We start from the raw sequence: 25,240 nt of genomic DNA on the forward strand, positions 1-25,240 counted from the left end.
CGTTAATCTTCCCACTCTGATTACCGTCGGGTCGTGACTCGCCACAGCCAAGATTGGCCGTTCTATGGCCACTCTCGACAAACGGCTCTGCAAGGAGAAACGCTGTTGCCCTCCTACACGGAGAAGCAGCTCGCCTTAAATCACCACCGTCCGATAATTGAGGGGGTCCTTGCGCCGCAACGGCACCTCGTTCCGGGCGCAGCCCGCGAAATTGGGAGAACGAGCCGTGAGCCGCGCCCTTGTCCCGCCCTCCGTGCGTCGGCGCCGAGCTTCCGTGATGCCGTCGACGTCGGATCATCCTCGATTGTAGAGGACCGCGATGAAATTTCCACGCAAAGAATAAGCGGGCCACTTTCAAAGATTTCGAAGCTTAGCGAGGAAGTGATATGATGTCAAGGACGGATTCCGAAACGAGAAAAAGCAAGCATCGCAATTGCGATAATAACTTGTTAAATGTGCTTTGTTGCGTATACTTATCTATTAGAAAAAATTTATATCTCGTGATGCGTGATCCTTGATAAGATCGACAAAGGAAAATTTCGATCTTTTATTTTATAACATTGGCGTCAAAACATTAATTAAAACAAAAATCTTTACGTTATACATATTTAAGACAAAAACACATTCGGCATATATATGTACGTATTTCTGGTATAAACAGTATGTTTTCACGAAGCGAAAAATTAGCATTCCCAGGTGCGTCTAAGATGGTACTTGACTCAAACGTACTACGGCGCGAGTAATTCTAGGTAGGATTTTCTCGCTTGTCAGACGGCAGTGAATTAACCAACGCGTGCAATGTGTAAGCGATTATCTCGCCAACAGCCAGCGAGCCTGGAAGCTATCCGGATAACAGGCCAACCGAGCGTATCCGTTTAGCTTCTCTCGCTTATGTAAATGGCAACATCTACATGCGATGTTTGTTAAAACCAACCATCTTCAATTTATTGTCAGCAGAAAACTCGCTCATTATAAAAATGCACTATTTAGCTATAAATATCATGAACTGTCACGTTTATGTACATTTAATTATTCCGTTTGACTCCCGCTTTCCACATTCCTCTTGGTTTCACCATTTGTAATTTTTTTGAATAGAATTTTTCTCATCGACGTAAAAAATAAACAAATATATAACACAATATAATATCTGTATACAAAAGAATTCAATTACTTTCATAAAGAAAATTCATTACAATTTATTGTTTCTCATAGTTATAAGGAGTACGATTAGAATTGACCGATTATCACTATCGACTGGCATCACCTTGGCCTAATTGCCGGTAATATTAATAATATCGCTTATCCGACGTGCAGCCGGAAATAATTGTGCAAATAATAGCGGACGACGATAAAGGGCGAGACACACGAACGCTATGACTGTTATTAAGCAAGATTAACCCGTGTTAACAGTCACGGTAGTGTGAGGCTGCTTTGCGCTGGGCCTGCCTCGACATACCGGGTGCTCTATCATGTAATCAATCGCGTGTTAAATAAATAAATAAGCTACGACGAATATCGTTAAGTATCGATACTAATTGTAAGCTGACACTTTACCGAACTAATTGTGAGATTACGACGCGTTCACGTAACGACTTGTACAGCTCCGATAAAGAATATATATGTAAACAGTAACTAACGGTGTATCCAATAATATAATATACAAGGTAATTCAAAAGGTTACTGCCAAACTTAAGGAGCGTATAGAGGGGTCAAAATAGAACAACTTTCGATTAAGAATGCCTCGATTAAGAACCTATGTTCTCTGAAGTAATCCTGAGTCAGTACAGGCCTTTGTATGAAACTCGGATAATATACCAATAAAATAATCATAATTTGCTACTCTTCCACTAGCTTTGTTATGTTTTGCAGGATACTTGCAGCATCTGATGTTGTCCGGGAGATGCCTGGGGTATTTGAGAGAGTGCGTCAAAATTGCGTTCGACGATGCGAAGTTTGCATTAAATGTGGAGGTCGCCAATTCGAACACCTTTTGTAAATTTAGTTTGTAAGCTAAGCTTTAACAAAACCTTAACAAAAACATAATAAAGCTAGTTCCATACATTCAAAGGCCTGTACTGACTTGTCAGGATTATTTCCGGGAACATAGGTTTTTGATCGAAAGTTGGTCTATTTTGACTCTTCTATACGGTTATTAAGTTCGTAACCTTAAACAGTAACTTTTTGAATCACCCTGTATATAAAAACTATAGCAGTATCCTTGTCTACGCTGTGAAATATAAATAAAACCGCTGCATTGCAAGCCATATCATTAAGAAAGAAATGAACGACACGTGGAACACCACGTGATATACACGTGTCAATCGAACAGGTGAATAAATACGAATAATAGAAATTATATATTATTTAAAATAGTGTTACGAAATCACTGCAAATTATTTTTCTACCTATATTTATTAGCAATTTATTAATCAGATTAAAAAATGTGCTGTTATTAATTAAGTCCTAGTAAAATAGCTTTTCATATAATAAAGTTATATAATTGTCAGAGAAAAAAAAATAAAATATTTAAATACGTGCGTCGCGCGTATAAATCTTGTCAAAAAACTACTAATACTTGTACCAACCAGTGTACAGTCTGATTGTGAGATCTCTTTTACGCTCGCCGAGCGTGTGAATCCGAGAAACAATATTCGAAACCTGCCGACCGGTCCAGGATTTATTGAATGAATAAACCAGCGTCACACAAAATCGGGCTCACTCGAAGCCCAGGGACCATGTGTGGACACGAAAGGGCGTTTCGTCCGCGCGCGCAGTAGTGAAAGGGAACGAGAGAGAGAGAAAGAGAGAGAGAGGGAACGAGCGAAAGGAAAGAGGCAGGAGGACCTGTTCGCCAAGGGCTATAATAACAACTAACGCGAGGTTGCGTTAAACGCCGCATTAGTCACATCCGATAATGATAAAGCAGCGCCAGGAAGTTCGCCGAGCGTCGATATATACAGACCACCGTGCACGCGCGTGTGCCGCGTGACGACATGTCTGTACACCCGTTATACACCATGTAAATAAAACGTGCATCGAAAGTCACACAGTACTTTTAGAAGAGATACCTACAGCTTTCTTTCACTCTTTATCATTATAAAATTAATTTTATTTATTTTTGCAAAATCGTTTTCTCAACAAGTTAATTTTCTATTGATATTCGTATAATGATACACATTGTTCGTTACGCGGTTATTTAAACATATATACATGTTATATTGATAATTTCACACGTGTTCTCAATAAAAATAAAAATATCGACGTCGAATTTTTGCGCGTTTTTCAGGTGCGTTCTTTCGTTCCCGCATCCCGTTTCGATAAAAATTACGGGCGTCACGAGCTCGGTAAAAATCCAGCCGTTCCTGGTTGGCGAGTTGGCGTGCTAATCGACAAAGAGGCGACTGTGTTGTAGCACGAGCCTCGGTTAACCATGAAGGGCTTAACGGTCTCGTCGAGGCGAAGCGATTTAAAGCGGTGGCCGTTCAGCGTCGTGCCACATGACGTAGCTACGTTTGCAATGATAACAATGATAGCATTGTCTTGTCGCCGAGTCGTCGATGACAAAATGCGCTTTACAAAAAAGCATTTCACACTGAAGCTTCCGTGCGAGCTAAAGATACTTCAATTTTTGCAAAACTTGTTAAATTAAAATTAAAAAATAAGAATTAGTAAAGAAAGAGATAAAAAATTATTTTTTATGCAATGTCAATGAGTGCCTCACAGGTATCTCAATGCAATATCTCAATACTATTTTCTAGGAAATAATTAAAGTAGAGAACCTTCATAAGAAAATATTGAGAAAATAGTTATCAATAGTTATCAAGTTATAAGTAATATAAGCAATCAAAGTTGACTAATAGCATTGCGTACATACAATTCATATATTTAAGTATGAAACTATGTACATTATCTACTTACCTACTATTGATTTTAACAATTTAAATGATTTTTCCACGAACAAAACAAATGTAAATTTCTTATTCTTCATGTATATTTTCGATTAAATGCGCGACGACAAATCATTTGTCAAAATTAATTTGAAATAAAAGAAATAAAATATTTAACGTGCATTTATCTTATAATATTTTTATATTTTGTGACAATGGCAAATTGGCTAATGCTTTCATCTCTTTGCAATATGCACCGTACAATATACACGTTTCCTTGCTCGCGCGCCTAGATTCGAACGAGGGGCAGCTCCGGTCGCATTAGTGCTTGAAACGCGATTGTGACAAATGTTAGGAGATTATTACCAACACCCGCTTAAATTCCTATACGATTATTGCAATTAATGATTATCAAACAACGTGAAAGTTAATTCTCACAGTTAACGACTCGTAGGTCGTAGATGCATCGAAATTATGACTGTTCAGGCTATTTTGGAGTTCAATCAGTAATCACTAAAATATGTTATTATGTAGCGATTTTGGACATCCCGTATACATATACATGTGTCATCTAAAGATAATGCAATGACAAAAATATATCTGTAAATTATTACTCGCAATTATAAATTGTAAATATTTTACGATAATGTGTTAAGTAACTTTTATCGTCAGTCGCAAAACGTTCGCTGAATTCTTTCAATATTGTAATAGCGTTGTTTTTCTTTTTTGGGAGACACTATTGACAATTTCGACAGAATTCAACCTAATCGATTACATTACGTGTACATGGAATAATAGTTAATAACTTTCTTTATGATTACAAAATAAATCTTGTTTGATAGAATGATTTTGTAACTGACACCTAGCGAAATCTATAGATCGCAGAGAACGAAATGTGGAGATCGTCAAATCGTAACGTAACACGACGCATCGCGGCGCGATGTGGTAATTATATAACTCGTTCACGGCAGTTACCAAAGTTTTAATTGCCGTAAGTTGCGAGTGGCCCCGCAATAATATCATTATTCTCGGCTACTCGCGTGGCCGCCTTAACCGCGAGTGGACAAGCGAGAAAGAGCGAGAGGAAGGGGCGAGGAAGGGGGAAGAGGGGAAGAGATGGGCAGCAAAACTGAAAATGTGTCACCCTTGTTGAACGTTTCTTTCAGTCGCGTCTTTCCGATGCTAACTCCTTTTCGCGAAGTCGAGAATTAACGGCGAGGTCTTTTTGCAACACAAGCAAACCGAAATAACGAGTTACAAAAGTTGTCATCCTCATGACCCGTGAACCAGAGGTTTTCCTGCCGCATCTTGTTACACCGATGCGGTTTAAAGATTAAAGCGCTCTTTTTCTCTGAAGGTTCGCTCTATGAATATGTATTATGACGATAATATAGAGCAGGTGCGAAGTTTTGCGAGGCCTTCTCTGACCTAGGTGATTCGCCCTTAATGGGCACTCTCTCACTATTATCTACGCCCCAAAAAGCCTCAGTTCTCTCGCTCGCTCTCTTCCTACACTTGGACAGAGGAGAGATGGGCGCTATAGTGCTTCTGAGCATCAGAGACTAATAGCGACCATATCAGCTGCCCAACTGAGCGCCTCGGAAACCGGTGCACCCGCCGCGGCAGCGCGCAGCGGCGCCCATATCACGCATGCCGAACCATCGATATCGCCGTTAATTTCAGCGGCTCTTATCTACGTCAAAAAGCTCTTCACTCACGCCTTACTCGCTCGCATGAATAAATTAACGCGTGACCATGCGAGATTTTCTCTCAGCTTCGAAAGACTTCGTCGCACCTGTGAATTAATTCTAAAATGCCTCGTTGCCAGTCTGCTAGATTTTTTAATTTGCTTTATCAAATGTATGTCTTGTAACATTAAAGTATGCTTCAACTTTTTTTTTTATTTTTAAATATATGATAAAAAATTAGAGAGAGAGAGAGAGAGAGAGAGAGAGAGAGAGAGAGAGAGAAACTCGATAAATTATTGATTTAAAGAGACAAGATGCGGATGACGTTCAAATAAAAATTTTGCGAGAGAATCGGCGTCACGTCACATAACGTGCAAGCAAGTAGAACAGTCACCTGTAAAGGTGGGTAAAGCAACAGTCTGAGTCACGCAAACTCCACGCGAACCCACCCAGGTCTTTTAGGCCTCCCTCTCTCGACGATTTGCCGACTGTCATTAATTAGAGACGCCCAGCCCGTCATCTTCGTGTCACACAAAGGCTGCGATGATACCGGATATATTTTACCTTGCTAATGCATCCTCACTAAATTTCTTGTCATTCGTAGTCCTTAATTTATTAGTCATTGCGCGCGCGCGCGACTTGTCTAATCTTAAGTGAGAATTGATTTAATCATTTATGTTTCTTGTTATTAACCTGTAGCATGTAGCAGAGATTAAAATGGCATGTCAATGTATAGAATATGCGCGTTGAACATTTTAAGTCAACATTTTTTATTCTAAGAAGATGGATTAGAATGCTTATTAATAAATCATACGAGCGAATAACGACATTTTATAAGATTTTTATTTTATATCTCGCTACAAAGTAAAACTACTAATTTTTTAAAGCGGGTGTGTGCGCATATGTGAGAACTCAACAATCGCATTTACATAAAGATCGATAGATCAATTGAATCACTGATTAACGCGCGCGCGCGCATGGTTTTCGCAAACTGACGAGCTTTCGGAGTTGACGCATGAGATCGAATGACGGGCGCAACCCGAAGAAATTAGTATTGCACCCGTGCTTCAACGATAAATATTAAACAGACGATAAAAGCCGCGCGCACGGACAAAGGGCATAATGAAGCGGCGGGAAGCGCGCGAGCAAACAATAACGGCGAGAGACGAGCGGGGAAAAGGGTTTGCGATGGCCAATTGCGGTAAACAATAAGAAGCGACGAATTGTAATGCATTTTTTTTCAGCTTTCGGTCAACCGCAGGAGTGGCCTAGCGTGACATCATGTTTTTTCGAGCCGCTCATAATAGCGCAGCTTACCGGCTATTACCGCAACTGGCACGCCTCTCTCATCGTTCACTACTACGGTAATACACAACTCTCTCATCTCTCTCTATACCTCTCTCTTCTCTTTCAGCTCCTCTGTTTTCGGTCTGCACCTTACTACGTACAAGATGCGATCTCCTTTCATTACGAACCTCGTGAGAATTGTCGGAGCTTACTAATGAGACCAATACGATCCCTTGATTATTTCCTCTATGTACATATGTATATATACACACATACCCGCATGCACAAATATAGTAGTGTTATCTGTGTGTTTTATATATATACATATATATATATATATCGGCGTATATGTATATGTGCGAAGGTTTTATTTAATTTGTAAGAATCAACATAGCTGGCCTCGTTAGCACACACTTCAATATATGATTCCTCGACTTACGAAAGGACTTAGAAGGACAATATTTTCTTTCTGCTTGTTAAAAGTGACGGAAATTCTTGTATCGTAGAAAAGAATTAACCCTAGCGCGTATTATAGAAAAATCGTGGCGAATGTATATATAGCTATGCAAATGTTTAAAGTCATCGGACAGAATATTTTAATTAACAGATCGTCTCTGGATAAAACAAGACAGACTCATGTAATTTCGCGTAAAACACGCGTTGAAATATCCACACGCTCGGCAAGAACAAAAAGTCGGTCGATTTCGTTGTCGCGATGTTGCTAAGAAAAAAATTTCTCTCTTTTTCGCTTTCTCGCGCGCGCGCTTTTTGTGCGCGTTATTATTTCAGTGCTGACAATCGTGCACTATCGCTTTTCACGACACTTGTGTGTCGACGGAATTACTGATGCTCAACAAAATAACGAGCAGCTCCTAACAGAGCAAGCGGCAGCATGTAAGATTATTACGAAGAAATAAGTCGTCACAATCGCGTCGTCATTTATATATTAAACTGCAAATAAAAAAAATGCGAATAAGACGACTAAAAAAAGACCGTGCACGAGGCTATGTTCAATGCGGAGCATGTCGTTAATATCAGGTCAACAGGTGGAATTTAGAATATTAGCAGATCTCCATACAGAAGATTATTTAAAATATTATTCATCAACAAATTGATGTTTATTGGAAAAAAAATAAATAAATCTGTTTACGATTGTCTTCTAATAAAACCTTAAAAAAAATATTTGTATCATTATAATATGTTTATTAACAAATAAACAATTATTGAAATACTACATTTTCTAATTAAGCTTCTTGATAATATAATGATTTATATCATTAAATTATTATGATACAACTTGGGCAAGATTAACTCCATGGTTCATAAGAACGGTAGAGGGAAAGAGATGAGGGAAAAGAGAGAAGGGGGCGGAGGAACGGAGCGCATCGGCGTTACTAGCCGGGCGATAAATTCCCTCGAACGTAATCCGCGGTGAGACACAAGGCTCTCTACTCTACTCGCGGTATCTACCTCTCAAGGTGAATGATGCAAATGCCACTGCGGTCGACGGTCTTTCCATAGGCGCGAGAGCTCATTGTATTCGTTCACTTCTAGGTAATCTACTAAACTAAACAACGATCATTTTCTTCGACTTTCACGATTTCAATGGCAAACAACAATATTTTGTCCTACATCTTACGAAAAATAGCAATTTGTTAATATTCTTTTATTACTGTTATTAATAAACTTATGATAATGTTAGCCTTTTATAACTAATTATCGCAATAAGCGCACGAATTTACTATTAACTTTTTTTAATGCCATTGTAATAGCTGACTCGTTCGCAATATATCAGTGGCATTAGAAAGAAATTAATTTGAGCTACGAATGAGCCTTGAAAACGGTGGCTTAGGTCTTGGGAGAGCGGAAACCATAAAATTGTCCCGCCTTTGCAAACGGAAAGACCACCCGCATACTCGCCGGCACGGACCCACTTAACGCTGGATAAGTAACGTTCCGAAATTGTAGCACCTTGAGCAACCCGGGATATGAAATGTCTCAGCTAAAAGATCCTTGAAAAATTTCGAAATTTTATAACTATTTTAAAAATATAATTTTTTTATGTCTCATTTATATGCAAAAAGATTATTCGGAACAATCTCGGACTATCTATTGCATTTGATATTACCTCGTCCAGGTTTGTAGTAGCACGGAAGACGAAATGCCCGCTTGCTTGTCTGAATAACGTCTTACGAACGTTTGTTCGTAAGGCCGCGAGGAAGAATCGCGATGAGTATAATAAATGTGGCGAGTATAATAAATCGCATCTAACACAGGGCGAGTCGTAATAGCACCACCTTTCTAACTAATGAGACAACCTTGTGCCGCACGAGTCACGTCATTCCCATTTACTTACCGCACCTGTATAATATAAAGAGAATCCGATCCAACCCGAAATTAACGTTTGACGAGGTGCGCTCGATCTTTGGACACAATTTTCTCACCTTTGCGAACTTGATCGATCATATGACCGCACAGACGGACAGACAGAATTTCGATATCACTCAACAATGATAGCTATTATCGAGATCGTGGCAAGCTCTTAACCCTAAGTTGAAATTTTACCTCTTTTTATCACCTGGAATCTGATAAAACGATCGAGATAATTTCCTGTTTATATTCAAAATATGTTAATCCTTAAATTTGTTAAAATCTATCGAAATTTTATCGCATTCATTTCTTTAATTTAATGTTTTTATTAATATAATTACTAAAATTCTTACGATTTAAACAATGCTTGATCTCCGTGCAATACTTGCATCTCTATACTTGCATTTCCTTTTTTTAAATCTGTCATTATGATACAATATTGATTTTATTTCCTCACAGGTTTGCTAAGTTTAATATTAAAGCTGGGCTGTACCTTTCCGAGTCGTTTCTGCGCGCGAACGGTGGCATGCGCTCGAAACGGGCTATCGGGAATTCGCACTGTAATAACCGAGGCTAGTCGAGGGCCGTTTCCATCGCAAAATGGCCACGGGGGGAGAGTACAGCAATAAGAAGATGCGGAGGAAAGCAGCAATGAGGGAATTCGCAGGCAACAACCCCCTTCTTCTTACTATGAAAGAATTGCGCGTTTCCATCGTTGCACGAAGTCGTTCCCGACTTCCTTTTTTGTTTCTATCCTCCCTCCGGCCAGATGAAAAAACGAGAGCGAGAGTGAGAGCGAGAACGGGGCTTGTTTTGTGTTCGGAGCGGAGGTATCGACGGTCGCGGACTGCAATTTAAAGGAAGCAAAATGCCAAAGCATCCGCGTAAAATCTAACCCCTTCCTCTTATCTACTGTCATGCATTTTTTTCATTCCACCTCCGTAAAAATGATACTTAACGATTTCTGAAAACTGTGTCCGGTCTTGTGTATAGAGCTCCCGAGCCTGGTTCCCTCTTTCTCTCTCTTTTTCTCTAAGGTCTGTTCTACGAGCCCTAGACGAACCGTGACGGGATCTATCGAAGAGAAGATATTGTTGTGCTTTCATCGAACATGGCACAAATAAACGAAAATCGCTGAATCCGAAATGTGTACCAATTCAAAATTATGGAAACTCTTATTTGATGATATTCGAACAATCACAATATTCCATGAACCATGAAACGTTTCTTTATTGTCTTCAATATTTTCCAAGATATTCACCAGGTTATTTCATCTGGAAATATCATGGTACGTGTAACTTTTATATTCTGCCGAATTCTTTAAAATTTTTTTCCTTTTGAGTAATGTTTAGTAACGTTTAAATTTAAATTTTTTAGTGTGATTAAGAATAAACGATAAACGTCCGGAACAAGGAAATTATGTTGCCATCGATTGCGATTGAGATATGTTTTTCTATGTGGGGAAACATCTCTCGTGCCTGTTCTTTTTTGAAAGGAAGAAGTGAAACTGTTGCCTCTCTTCGAGAGGCCTGAAACCGTACACGCTATAAACTTCCTGTGCCGTATCGCTTAAAATAGTCGTGCTATAGTCAAAATAAGAAAAAATTACGGGAGAGTTGGGTCGTTTTCGTACTTCGATTAAAGGGTTCTCGTCGAATGAGTCAAATCTTGATTCAATCACGACGCGACGCCGGTATTTCGAAGATCTTTTTATATACTCTACGCTTTAAGCATCTTATTTTAGTCCTCTCTCTCTCTCTCTCACTCTCTCTCTCTCTCTCTCTCTCTCTCTCTCTTTCGCTCTCTCTTTCTTTCAAGAAAGAGAGTCAGAGAAATCATCCGATCGAAAGAATACTTGACAACCAAAAAATACCTGGAGACGTCTGCGATTCGATTCGTTCACGATTCACGCTTCGTTATTGGCATTAAATCATGAACAACACTCTGGGGATCCGCGGGCGGATCCGACTTCTGCAAACAGGTTTGCCTTCGCGCGCAACTTTATTTTCTTAGCGAGGCCGATGAGAGTAGATTGAATTTTCTACTAAAACAAGAGTACTACACGCGCAGCGATTTTCTTATCGAGTGTTAGCGCTATGATATGCGTGTGACATTTACCATTAATTCAACAGATTATCCTCTGCTTCATGGTTTAAAACCGTATTCGGGAATATTGTTTTATTGCGTATATTATTAAAATTTATATTATAATTATGTTATATCGCGTTTTTTTTAAGTTTTTATCTATTTAAACGTTACTTAATAAATGTTAAATAAATAAAGAAAAGGAAGAGAATGATGGACAGAGCGCTGACGAGTTGTTCGCTGAGTCCAGTTTAAGTGGTTATCACGCGGCAACAAGACTGTACGAACGTGACCTACTTAATCCTACTGCCTATAATGTGTCGTAACGGTAGTGATCGCGCCTGTCGATAGCTTGGCCACGATCGATTAATAAATATACGCATCCCGGCGCAGTTAGACGCCGCCGAACCGCATTACAAAAGCGCGCATACCCCATGTCATGGTGAAACTAGAATTATGGTCGACATTGTCCTAGTTTCTAACCCCAGAAGACATTATAAGATTCCTTTCTCCGATCCGCTACCCACATACGACGAGTCTTACTAAAGTAATTTCTGTAAGATGGTCTCGAGAAAGAAAGAAAGAGAAAAAAATTCCATATTTTATCTTAAAGCGTTGCCATTGCCAACGTGTAATTCTGATTCTAAATTTTATTCATCTAATGATAGTGGTTTACTTGAAAAACTATACAAAACAAATTTCGACATAAAAGATGGGTGGAATTAAACGGCGCATACAAGTTCACGTCTCGCTAGTTACGCGGCATATTAAATAGTATATTAAAATACATATACCTTGCCATTAATTCATGGCATTAATTCATTCTAGTTTAACGCGTGAGGCTTTCAACGGTTTTCGCATCCTCGCGCACGACACAACGATGTTTATAACGCTAGAAAACAATGATGGCGCACCCGCGTCGCTTTGAAGTTCGTAATGGGCTAGAGTGGATTTGCAATAAATTAGTGTGTATGCGTGTCGGCCAGATACGACGTATCACAGCCAGTAGCAGTGGCCAGGTGTTCGATATTAATTTTCGATCTCTGATGTATCGGAACGTGAAATTATTAATTGGCAAATGTTAAAGGCGCGACGCCTTTACCATTGTGAGATTGAAGAAAATCTACTTGTCGGCGATGATGAATGAACAATCGTTGAGCGGTAAGCGGTTGTCGAGAAAAATCGCAACATTCGCGTCCCGTCGGCGAAATTAAAACTCGCACGCATTACATGCACAAAGAGCTTATAAATATTCTGTAACGATACCCCGGCACCGGATTGATTCCCCAATTAAATGTAAATGAGCGACGGGGGTAAACTAGTGGAACGAGTTTTATAATATCCCGGCAGCCTAGAGGGGTGGGAGGAGCTCGTGAAATCCTACCTAAGTAGATAGCACGAGCGCGGCCAATAAATTAATTATTCACCCAATAACCGAGCTGCAGCAGCTCGTGTCCCTCTCTCAAGATTGCCAGCCTCTCTCTCGCTACGTTATTTATGATTCTACCTGGTATTCATTTTCGCTCATTTGTCCCTTTGAAACTGCCTCATCATCGAAGCGAGCTTTAACATTTACTGTCTAATATATCCGTCTTTTGAATTTTGAAAGAACAAAATATTTATTATTATAATGTATCGAATGATCATTGTTACCTTCTTCTTGTTCTACTTCTGTCATATAATTATGTATCTTCTTTTACTCAACAATTACTTCACATGTATAGTTGATTCGTTTTTATTTAAATACCACCGCGGAAAAACGCATTATTTACGGCATATTTCACAGAGATTATTCGATCAGAAACCTACAATGTCTGTTTGTAAAGACGTGTAACCCGCATAGCAAGAGAAGTCACCGAGACGAGAGAGATGGCGACTCTTCTTTGAACAAGCATTCTCGGCCACAGTGATCGCAAACATTCCCGTTTCCGTTTTCAGGGTGGTTAGTTCTAGGCATTCTTCGACGTTCACGGTCTACCCTGGTATTTATTCTGGCTCATTTGTCCCACAAGAATCGCCGCGTCATCGAAGGGAAACCTAGAGAGATCCTTTTTTGGATTTATACGCGCGCTATACCGCTCCCCTCGGAGCTCTACAGGAGTTCAGGTGTTAACTAAAACGACTAGTGGTTTGACTTTAATGCAATCTCTCGGAATTTGTGTTTATTTAAAATTCTTGACGGTGAGAACAAATTTGGAAAGAGATGCAACAAGAAAATTTTTAAAAAACAATCATCGGATAGAACCGGTTATTTAAATTAATTAGAGCTCTTTGCGCGAATATATAAATACAAATATCAATATAAAGAACCAAAAAGAGTGTTATTGTTTCCTTCTCCGAACAGCAATTTGATAAAAAAGTACATTGTTATAAGTAATGTCTAACTCTAAAATATTTGAATTTTCTTTTTATAAACGATGCAGGCTGTCTCTAGGCTTTAACCTATGTTTCATCAAGAAGAACGAAGTGATAACGATGGCGGCATTACTCATTGATAACGATAGACACGAGTCATTCCAGTTAAATGGATATTTATCGTCAAGACAAAAAAATCACAAAAAGAATTACATAGAATTTGCGTAACGTTACCGTCGCTGTCATCAGACAAACGGAATTCTTGATATCTTTCCCTGGCGATTACGTCAAATGTTCACCTGACGGATAATTCGGATACGATGCGATGCGATGCGCGGTAAGGATATAAATTTCATCGCGTGGGCAATATCGGTGTCGTATGTCGCTACAATTGATGCATAATAAGGGAAAGAATAGATCCAGCAAACTTGGTGACGACAATCTCGTTTGCGGCCGAGGATTGCTTCAGCTGTTTTAAAACTTAAATCGAGAAATCAAAAACCAATATCCCATTTGAATCCGCTGTCTCATACTCTAATGTACTTTGCATCTATAAAATGCCTATAATTTTTGTATGATGTAGAATGAGTAATTTCCAATATATACGTATACTTTTAATTAACAAAATAAATGAAACTAATTATAACAAATAACAAAAATTTATTTTTATCTGATGTTATTTTCATAGAAAAAAATCTATTGATCAATCCACTATACTTTTCTTTGTCAAAACTGCAAAGATTATGGCGACATTTTGCCAAACGTTTTTGCAGAGAATGGATAATTTGGATAGAACAATCTCGCGCTGCGAACTTGATCTGGATCTGCGAATCCGCTCGCTTTTCCCACGTTGAACGAACAGGCAGGAAAACAATTAGTAGGGTTCTTGTTCTTGGGACAAGGGAGAGTAGGTAGCGTAATGGAGAGATCGTATCGCATGGCCATCTTGGTATTAACGGTCTATATGGTATTATCCCTCTGCAAAAGGGCAATCCTTCGGTTTATGCCTTGATGTAAGAGAAATGGAGATTTGGAGAACACAAAAAGTGCTCGAATGTGAATGCTAACGCCTGGAACTAATGGCACCTCCGCACCTGATAAATCCTGCGATTATCAAATAAGCCTAATCCTCTATTCGGTGTCGCGGTTAATGTTTCACATATTCGAATTCTTCGCAAAATTCACGCAAGAATTTTTTTTTATCTTGATGTCGTGCCAGAATATTCCAAAAATTTTAAAATAAATGCTCTGTTGCGAGAAAAAAGACTTCTCTTCTATCACGAAGAAACCAAATAATTAATCATACTCCACGCCATTCTCCATGAGCGCGACTAAGAAACGCGTTGGACGTCCATGCATCTGGAACATTCATTCTGAAGAAGAAGACTCGAATTTACGCTGTCTCATCAATCTCCGTCTTGCCGCCGAGCGATAGCGCGACGCGGCGTAAAATCGCCGATCGGATGCGATCCAGTACGATCGGATGCAACGCGACGCGTGACACCGCATTTTCTCTCTTTTTCCAGCTCCACAGTTTGGATCGAGCTACCTGATATGGAGAAGGAAAGCAGCGGACTTTCTTCCCACGAGTACTGGACGACGGCACTTGATTGGCAAACAATTAGCGGCCACGATGTCGAGAAGGAGACGATGGGGATGATGGGGACGACGAAGAGAACCGAACGCGAAATAGGTATGTATCACGCGAGCATCTTTGACCGGCGTCATGCGCATCCTCCTTACAACTTTCTCTTATCTCTCTCTTTCTCCATCTCCTTGGCAAGTCGCTCGCCAATATCTCTACAATGAGAACAATACCGTAATTCTTCCGCCGGAGCAAACAGACAAAGGGCATTCCTGGGACAAAACCATTGTCACCATCGTCACCGTCGTCGTTGTAAAACTCTATAGAGAATCCTACGAGTACGTTAAAATGTTCTGCATTGAGCATAGACTCTAGAGCATAGATCAGGATACACCATGCCTTCCTAGCCGGATCGTGATCACGCTATTGATTTATGGCATCCGCAAATTGGATTCACGATTTATATTTACAGCCGCGCTCGCGCATACGCGCGCATTCTCTCGCTTTCTCTCTCTATCTCTCTCGAACGCGAGTTTACAGTTTGCCTCGAGAGAATCACAAGATGACGTTGTTTTCTCAGGTCATCAGAAGATATATAGTAATGCGTTATGCGAATTATAGTAATAGTTAATGCGAGAAAAACCATAAAAATAACAATTAATCTTTTATACTGACGTTATTACTATACGTGTGAAAGAAATGTGACATGCGGAAGGGTTGAGCCGCGAAACATGATCATATCGATTCATGTGAGCATGCTTCCGCGGATTCGGCTAATTCGGCTGCGGCGAAGCATGGCGTCGCTAAATAGTGAACAAAATTGGGCCGATTCGATGTTAAAGAGAGCGTGACGCGTGTGGCCGCCGTGCCACGCCGCCGCACCGTTGCGATCTCTCGCCGGTCACGTCGCGCTTTGTGCACGATTCCACGGCGCGTGAACCCATTAAGAGAGAAGAGCAATCCCGTCGATTCTTTACGACTGATAAACACCGCGACGCGCGACGCAAACTGCGCGCGACGTCGCGTCGCGTCGTTCAATTCTTCATGACGTTCGAAATGCAGCGGCCGCGGCGGATGCAACGGCGGCTGCGGCGATTACATGGCGCGGGGCGTGCGACGCAACGCGGCGATGATAAATTATTGGGAATTATCGCGGTAATGTGCGTCGGCGCGTTGACCACTCAATTTCGCCGTTGTTTCATTTACCATGGAATTTCGCGTTGTATCAATATATATCCGCTGGCGATTTATACCGGTCGTTAACGCGATAAAGCGCTATTAAAGTTATTGCGATTGCGCGTGGTCCACGCGTCTATCAAAAGTCAATAATTAGAGGAATGACGGAATATCGCGGAATCGGCACGTTTATAGAGAATGAGAGTGAAGACAATTACACGTTTCGTGGAAAGAAAGCGTGTCGTTGATATTAAATGATTTTACGATTGTAGAAATCGCAATTCTAATATTAAAAAATAATAACATTAATGTCGATGTTTATTAAGTTTAGTTTTCAATCTTTCATTATATACATAGAATTCTATAGTGCGAAAATGTAATCCATGTTCGTCTACATCTACACTCATCAGAATTATATCGATTCGATTCTTTACTTGAACATATACATCATAAGTGCATTTTTTTATTTTATTATGCGAATTCGAGGCGTATATTCTGATTAATAAATCCGGTCGAATCGTAGCTGACAGTCCAGCGGCGAGAATCGCGCGCGAAATCAGGTCGAGACGTGAGGTAAAAGGGTGCGTGACATGGTCCAGACTCTAGCGGGAGAGCCTATTAAGGCCTCTTCAACTCCTCGGAGTTGATGAACCACCGGCGATGGTCAGGGATGCTGCCGAGTGCCGAGACACGCCGATGATCCCACCTTCTCCTCGTTCCCCTCCTTCTTCTCTTGCTCGCTGGATATATATCCCAGTCTGATTTTCTCTCCCTGTCCCTCCCTGTCCCTCCTCTTTCCTTTTCTTTTTCTCTCTCTTTCTAGTTGCGTCGTGCTTGCGTCTTGGATTTACCTACCTGGGGCACTCATCCTCTACCATGTCATTATGTCGTTATTTCCGACAACGAGCGTGTCTCGGCGAACTCTCTCTCATACGCTTACCTCCGCTTCGGCGCGGGTACGGGGCGCGAAGCGAGTCTCGCTCGAAATCGCACGGCAAACAGCACTTCCGAATCGTTAGTTGAGCTAACTAGATCTTAACGTATATTGCAAGCGCGGGGCTGGCAATTATATATCTATTTACTCCTTTTGAAAGAATCGTGCAATTTATAATAGTTGAAATCGTAGCAATCGTAGCATTAATTAAAGCAGAGCGCTTTAATGCAATAAATAATTAATTAATTTAAATATTAATTATATGAAAAAATCACTATTATTGCAGTAATCACAAACGCGACATTTAAAATAAAGTTCTCTTTAATAGATCTATCGAATAATTACGGGCTGGTCAAAAAGTACTGTCAAAATTTGTTTAAGAAAAAATTTTCACAAAAAACTTCAAACTCGCGTATCTCTCTTAATTTTTTGAATGGGCTACACATTCTCCTTAGTTCACCGAGTTGAATTCGGGTCCCACTGGACCCTCCCCCCAAATATTTTTTCTGGCTACAGCCGCAGACTGGTGGCAAGTTCAAGGCATGCCAAATTTTTAACGGAAATAAAACTAAGAAAAGCATAACCGGACTACTCACCATAGAAACGGGGATGGGTCCTCCGGCTCCGTTGGGATACGGATACGGCGAGACGAGGTAGCCCATGTTGAACGAGGAGGTGTGCGGCGTCGGATCCACCTTGCCTGTTTCGGAAACAAATAAGAGCACGATTATTATTAGTATACTCGTAGATCCCTTTATTAATAACTAAATATGTTAAAGATTGATTAGATTAGAACAATTAATTAATTTTTTATCTTTCGCTTTTAGTGAAATCTCACTCAATTAGATATAAAATGTTCATTTTTATCACACTTTTATTTTCTGTAAAAAATTAAAGTAATCGAACTCTAAAAAAAGGCACAACGGTAATATTGTCGTGCAATTAATATATATACACCAGTTAAGTCGGTATCGCACAGATCACAAATTGCTACAGATTAGTCAGACGTTAAACAGACCACAGACGGAGAAACATTCCTTTAAATGGTAACCTGCACGCGAACTAAATTGTAAAAAATAAAAAATAGTTCCGAAAGAAAGCCCGACCGACGACCGACTGTAGGACGACAATTTGTCGTTCGTGCAACACTGGGTTAATTATATGTTCCCCATACAAATCGTTTTTATTTTTCTTTTACATAACAGTTTGCCAAAAAATGGAAGATTGCGTGATATTTATTTTATCTAGTTTTATCTCGACCTGCCTTCGCGTTGGCTCGATTTTTTTACGCGCACGAGATTTTTTCGTAATTTTTGTTTAAAAATATTCAAAATGTAATTAAAGATATATTTTTCAACGCGATTTAAATACTAAATCACATTGACAAGAGCAATTGTTTGTCGTGTTTTAGCTTATCCATTACAAAAGTTCATTTAAAGTCACTAGAAATATTGCATTCGCAATTTCATGTAACGTCGCATTTAATCGAGTTAATAACACCCGCTTGATCCGCATGCCAGATGTTATTTTTTTATCCTAAACGTTTGTATAAATATTACATCTACATTAAAACCAGTCTTCGCTTAATAGGATTCAACGTCGTTTGCGCAGAGAAAACCGATCTCAGCGAGCATGCGAAAACCTGCTCCAAAGATTCAGAGGCGATACCAATCGTCTATCGTTACGGCTAATCCTTAAGACGCGAGATGCTGCGGTCGGAGACACCTCTCGGGCTTACCCTTCCGCGAAACTGGATCGTCCTGAACAACAGGAGAAATATACACGAAGAATTCGCTCCGCGATACCGATCGTCCTGAGGCTGTGTGCTTCCGCTCAAGATCGTCTCCGTAATCAAAACGGATTCCGTCCTTGCAGAATCGACCGAATTCTGTTGTCCGTTTCGTGAAACTCGATCGTTTCGACTGAAACGATTGAAACCTGCTTGAATCGATAGCGATCGTCCATCGATCTGGCCAGCAAATCCGAGCATTATGATTATCGCCGCGTAGATTTTATCGTTGAGAAACGAACGTCGTTAGGTAATCAATGAGACAATGATAGAATCGTACGAATATTCGCAAATTTTATATATAAGTATAACGAAAATCGCCTTCTCCTTCTCGATATTTGCAAAGTGCGCAAAAGTGGAATTATCGCGCGATAATTTCAATGAGCGGGAAACAAGATCCTTTAATTTTCGTATAACGCTCGACGCTATAAACATTCAGAGAAATTGATTGATACTTTATTCTGGCTTCACTCTCAATAAGGATGATTATACGTTTCATAACCGTTGTATATGAAAAGTAGCATTCTCGTATCGAAAATAATTCAAATATTTATACTGTATGGTTACTATTTTACTTCTAAATTAGATAATCAATGAATAATGCTCTAGTTAAAATGGACGATCAATGAATAGCACATATTCAATTAATACTTTGGCAACGAAAGACCAAAACGGCCGAACTTATTCGCGGTCGTCTTGACCGCTCGGCTCCAGTAACGACCATGAAAGAGTTAATTCTTCGCGCTGGACTTACGCGATCTCGATCGTCGCGAGACGTAGGACCATTGACCTTTCCCTTTAAGTGGAGAGGCACGAGACGCACACACAGCACAGTACTCGTTCGTTCGTAGTTATTAAGACGCGAACGCTTCTGCTGCGTGCACGCTTCGATGCAATTCACACGAACGCGCGGACGATTAAATTGTCAGCTACGCGACTCTATAAATAACGCAACGCAGCGCCGCATACCACCGAGTCGAGTCCCGCGATTCTCGTTTTATCAACGCTTGTGAGTCTGCCGATGGAAAGCTCTCGCGAGAGCTGCTTTTATCGAGGATCCCGCAGTGAAACGCTTGACGGATTTTACGCAAAATTATTGTACGAGAGTATGAGTGAATAAGTAAATGAGTGAGTGAGTGAGTGAGTGAGAGAGAGAGAGAGAGAGAGAGAGAGAGAGAGTGTACGTGTGTGAGGAGAAATATAGCATAGTCAAGCATTCAAGTGCGTACAAGGTTATTAGCAAGTAAAGCAATAAACACTTAGAGTTTAAAAAATTATCGCAATGAATGGCATAAGGCAATTACGTATTGACGTATGGATTGTCGAAGATGGAACATTTATCAGTCACATTCCGTGGTTCGGAAGAAACTGTGTAAAAGCGCGCAAAAAGGAACCGCTTGTCTAGCGTTTAGCTGTAACTTTAGCCGCGTTCCTCTCGCATTCACTCGCCACCGAATGCATATCCTGGGCGCACATGTGCGCCACACTCCTCGCGCCCAAAGTTTATTGCCAGCTTGTCTCTCTTTCCCCTTTTTCCCGTCCGCCCTTTCCATCACGATCGGATCGGTGTGTCTCCTCCCTCGCCCGCACGACCTCCCTTGCGCGTTCTATCGGTCTTCCAACCGGCGCTATACCAATACAAAGTTCGTATACTCGATCTCTCTTCTTGTTTTCTATCCTCTTTCGTCCTCTCTCGTTCGCTCCTCTCCCGCGGGTTTGTTTACTTCGCAGTCTTGTTGGAATAATACCCCGGCAAGGTAATTATAGATACCCGGAGCTTCACAATGCGACTCCGACACACGTTTACAACCGAAGACACACACCCGCAAATATTTCTCGGTACTGATACCCGTGGCGGCAGCTGACAATGAAAATCTCAACACCCGATATGAACACCCACCTCGACTTCTTCGGCGACCAAACAAGATCCATCTTAATCGAAAATGCATCTCCTATCATGTAATATGATTAGCGTAATTAATGAAGATAATATTTTATTCATTTAATAACGCGACAAATCATTGAAACTTTATAATATCTAATTTGAGAAAACGAATTTTATTCGAAATTACATTAAAGAATGGAGTTGAATTAACTTAATTTCGGTAATAAAGAAATAACTACAGAACGCGTTAGATTTTCTTTCAACACTCACTGCCGTGTAGCAAAAGAGGTATTTTTTCCTTTCATAATGTATACAATTATTAAGTCACTTGAATTTATCACCAAATCTGAAGCGCCACGCTGGCGAGAAAATGCACATAGGAGAGTTTCGGGAACAGAATATCAATTTATGAGAGTATGTAACAATTGTGATGATTTTACGGATTCTTAAACAACATCCCGAGTTATCTGATATCTCCAATTCCGCATCGATGATTCCTGGAAAGACCCATCAGAACGTAGAAGTCAAAGAGTGGAAGCCGTGAAGAGATTATTACTGGGCTTGGTATCTCGAAGCGCTCTCGATCTCCCGCCGAGTGCTTGCGGGTATTGTTTATGCCTGAGGATTGTTTTTGTTTCACGAAAAGCAACGAGATTTTTTTTCTATCAGGCGTATATCCTCGCAAACAAGATAAGTCGAATATCTCGTGTATGTACCGAGACAAGCTATAATGATGGCGTCATCGAAAAAACAAAAACTACAAAAGAGTGGAGTTCTTCTACTTCAATATGCAAATGCAACCCTACCAATAATGAGATTTCATATAAATATTTTTTTAACTGCTTACACAAATTCACGCCATATAAAAAGCATGCAAAAGATAAATAATAAAAAATTAAAAAATATGAGATGTAAAAGTAATTGTTACTCTATATTCCGATAGAAAAAGCGGAAAGGATATAAAATCGAACTTTGTCTCTTGCGTTATCATCTTGTTTCACGAACGAGATTGATGAAGGTCGAGTTCGCACCGCCTAATCCGGAGATGAGAGGATGCGGCAATTATGAACTTCTTCCAAATTCGAGTTTCAAATCACGGTCGGATACAAGCTAAAAAGGACACGAGAGAGCGAAAGAGCGTGCTGTTAATGCCATTACGGACGAGCTTGTGTATACAGCTTGTTGTCGGTTGGTAAATTACTATAATTGTGAAGTTCCGGCGATTTTTAGATTAGCTCTGGTCCATCAACGGTATACCTATACCGACCTGCCGACACTGTCCAGCGATTCTCAACTTGCCAAACCCACAAGTAATAAATCATACAAAAATCGAATATTAAATGCGGTCGTTCGCAAATCTCACATTGCGGTTATGTTAACTTTCAATTTTGTAAAATTTGACAAATACATAAAAAAGATCACGTCTTATAGTACGATAAAAACTTGATATAAATTACAAATATACTTTTGTTTCATTCAAGATATTCAGAAAACAAGTATAAAACATGTTAATCTTTAGAAGGGGATTTGCAAAAAAAAAAAAAATGTCGCTGAAGCTAGCAGCGGGAGCTAGCAGCGGAACGTCTCGCGGCCAGGTCCGAATATCATGTGGGTTCCTCAGGGGGTCCGAACGTATCGTAGGTTAATTATTATCGGCCGCTGGGCTTTTCTTAGATATTATTAATTAATGAAGATTAAATACATCTATATATAAATATTTTTGACAATATTCAAACTGTTTTTTCATCGGTTTGATATAAAAACATGTTTTAATTGTTATAGATTATTCGATAAATAATTGTAGAACATAGCAAAGAACGATTCTCTCCAAATTTTTAGAGGATCACGTCCTTGTGATAACAAAACATTCAGCAAGAATTTGCGACAATCCGCGGTTTCCCTTAATTGTTATTAATTTTTATTAATAATTTATTCAGCGGCGACCGATCGCAAAGAACGATTCTCTCCAAATTTTTAGGGGATCACGTTCTTGTGACAACAAAATGATTCAGCAAGTATTTGGGACAATCCGCGGTTTTATATTAATTGTTATTAAATTTTATTAATAATTTATTCAGCGGCGACCGATCGCAAAGAACGATTCTCTCCAAATTTTGAGAGGATCACGTTCTTGTGGCAACAAAACGATTCAACAAGTATTTGGAACAATCCGCGGTTTTATATTAATTGTTATTAATTTTTTATTGATAATTTATTCTCTGGCGGTCGATAGCAAAGAACGATTCTCTCCAAATTTTAGGGATCACGTTTTTGTGACAACAAAACGATTCAGCAAGTATTTGCGACAATCCGCGGTTTCCCTTAATTGTTATTAATTTTTTATTAATAATTTATTCAGCAGCGACCGATCGCAAAGAACGATTCTCTCCAAATTTTGAGGGGATCACGTTTATGTGACAACAAAACGATTCAGCAAGTATTTGCGACAATCCGCGGTTTCCCTTAATTGTTATTAATTTTTTATTAATAATTTATTCAGCAGCGACCGATCGCAAAGAACGATTCTCTCCAAATTTTTAGGGGATCACGTTCTTGTGACAACAAAACGATTCAGCAAATATTTGGAACAATCCGCGGTTTTCATATTAATTGTTATTAACTTTTTATTGATAATTTATTCTATGGCGGTCGATAGCAAAGAACGATTCTCTCCAAATTTTGAGGGGATCACGTTTTCGTGACAACAAAACAATTCAACAAGTATTTGCGACAATCCGCGGTTTTCCCTTAATTGTTATTAATTTTTTATTAATAATTTATTCAGCAGCGACCGATCGCAAAAAACGATTCTCTCCAAATTTTTAGGGGATCACGTTCTTGTGACAACAAAACGATTCAGCAATATTTGGAACAATCCGCGGTTTCATATAATTGTTATTAACTTTTTATTGATAATTTATTCTTGGCAGTCGATCGCAAAGAACGATTCTCTCCAAATTTTTAGGGGATCACGTCTTTGTGACAACAAAACGATTCAGCAAGTATTTGGAACAATCCGCGGTTTCATATTAATTGTTATTAATTTTTATTGATAATTTATTCAGCTGGCGACCGATAGCAAAGAACAATTCTCTCCAAATTTTGAGGGGATCACGTTCTTGTGACAACAAAACGATTCAGCAAGTATTTGCGACAATCCGCGGTTTATTAATTGTTATTAACTTTTTTTATTAAATTTATTCTCTGGCGGTCGATAGCAAAAAAACGATTCTTCCAAAATTTTAGGGGATCACGTTCTTTGTGACAACAAAACGATTCAGCAATATTTGGAACAATCCGCGGTTTCATATTAATTGTTATTAACTTTTTATTGATAATTTAGTCTCTGGCGGTCGATAGCAAAGAACGATTCTCTCCAAAATTTTAGGGATCACGTCTTTGTGACAACAAAACGATTCAGCAAGTATTTGCGACAATCCGCGGTTTCCTTTAATTGTTATTAATTTTTTTATTGACAATTTTATTCAGCGGCGACCGATCGCAAAGAACGATTCTCTCCAAATTTTTAGGGGATCACGTTTTTGTGACAACAAAACGATTCAGCAAGTATTTGGAACAATCCGCGGTTTCCATATTAATTGTATTAACTTTTTATTGATAATTTATCTTTGGCGGTCGATAGCAAAGAAGGATTCTCCAAAATTTAGGGGATCACGTCTTTGTGACAACAAAACGATTCAGCAAGTATTTGGAACAATCCGCGGTTTTTTATTAATTGTTATTAATTTTTTATTAATAATTATTCAGCAGCGACCGATCGCAAAGAACAATTCTCTCCAAATTTTGAGGGGATCACGTTCTTGTGACAACAAAACGATTCAGCAAGTATTTGCGACAATCCGCGGTTTCCCTTAATTGTTATTAATTTTTTATTATAATTTATTCAGCAGCGACCGATCGCAAAGAACGATTCTTTCCAAATTTTTAGGGGATCACGTTCTGTGACAACAAAACGATTCAGCAAATATTTGGAACAATCCGCGGTTTCATATTAATTGTTATTAACTTTTTATTGATAATTTATTCTCTGGCGGTCGATAGCAAAGAACGATTCTGTTTAAATTTTTAGGGATCACGTCTTTGTGACAACAAAACGATTCAGCAAGTATTTGCGACATCCGCGGTTTCCTTTAATGGTTATTAATTTTTATTGACAATTATTCAGCGGCGACCGATCG

At 39.5% G+C, this 25,240-nt stretch overlaps 1 protein-coding gene across 1 annotated transcript in view; it reads right to left on the reverse strand.

Annotated features, from left to right (window-relative positions):
• Positions 1–25,240, reverse strand: part of LOC139824402 (protein pangolin, isoforms A/H/I/S) — a 176,455-nt gene that overhangs the window by 128,437 nt on the left and 22,778 nt on the right. Inside the window, exon 3 of the mRNA XM_071796956.1 lies at positions 17,964–18,067. Within this exon, the coding sequence (XP_071653057.1) occupies positions 17,964–18,067 (104 nt within the window). The remainder of the gene's footprint in view (positions 1–17,963; positions 18,068–25,240) is intronic.

The sequence above is a fragment of the Temnothorax longispinosus genome, chromosome 1 (genome assembly GCF_030848805.1).
Source record: "Temnothorax longispinosus isolate EJ_2023e chromosome 1, Tlon_JGU_v1, whole genome shotgun sequence".
NCBI classification, from domain to species: domain Eukaryota; kingdom Metazoa; phylum Arthropoda; class Insecta; order Hymenoptera; family Formicidae; genus Temnothorax; species Temnothorax longispinosus.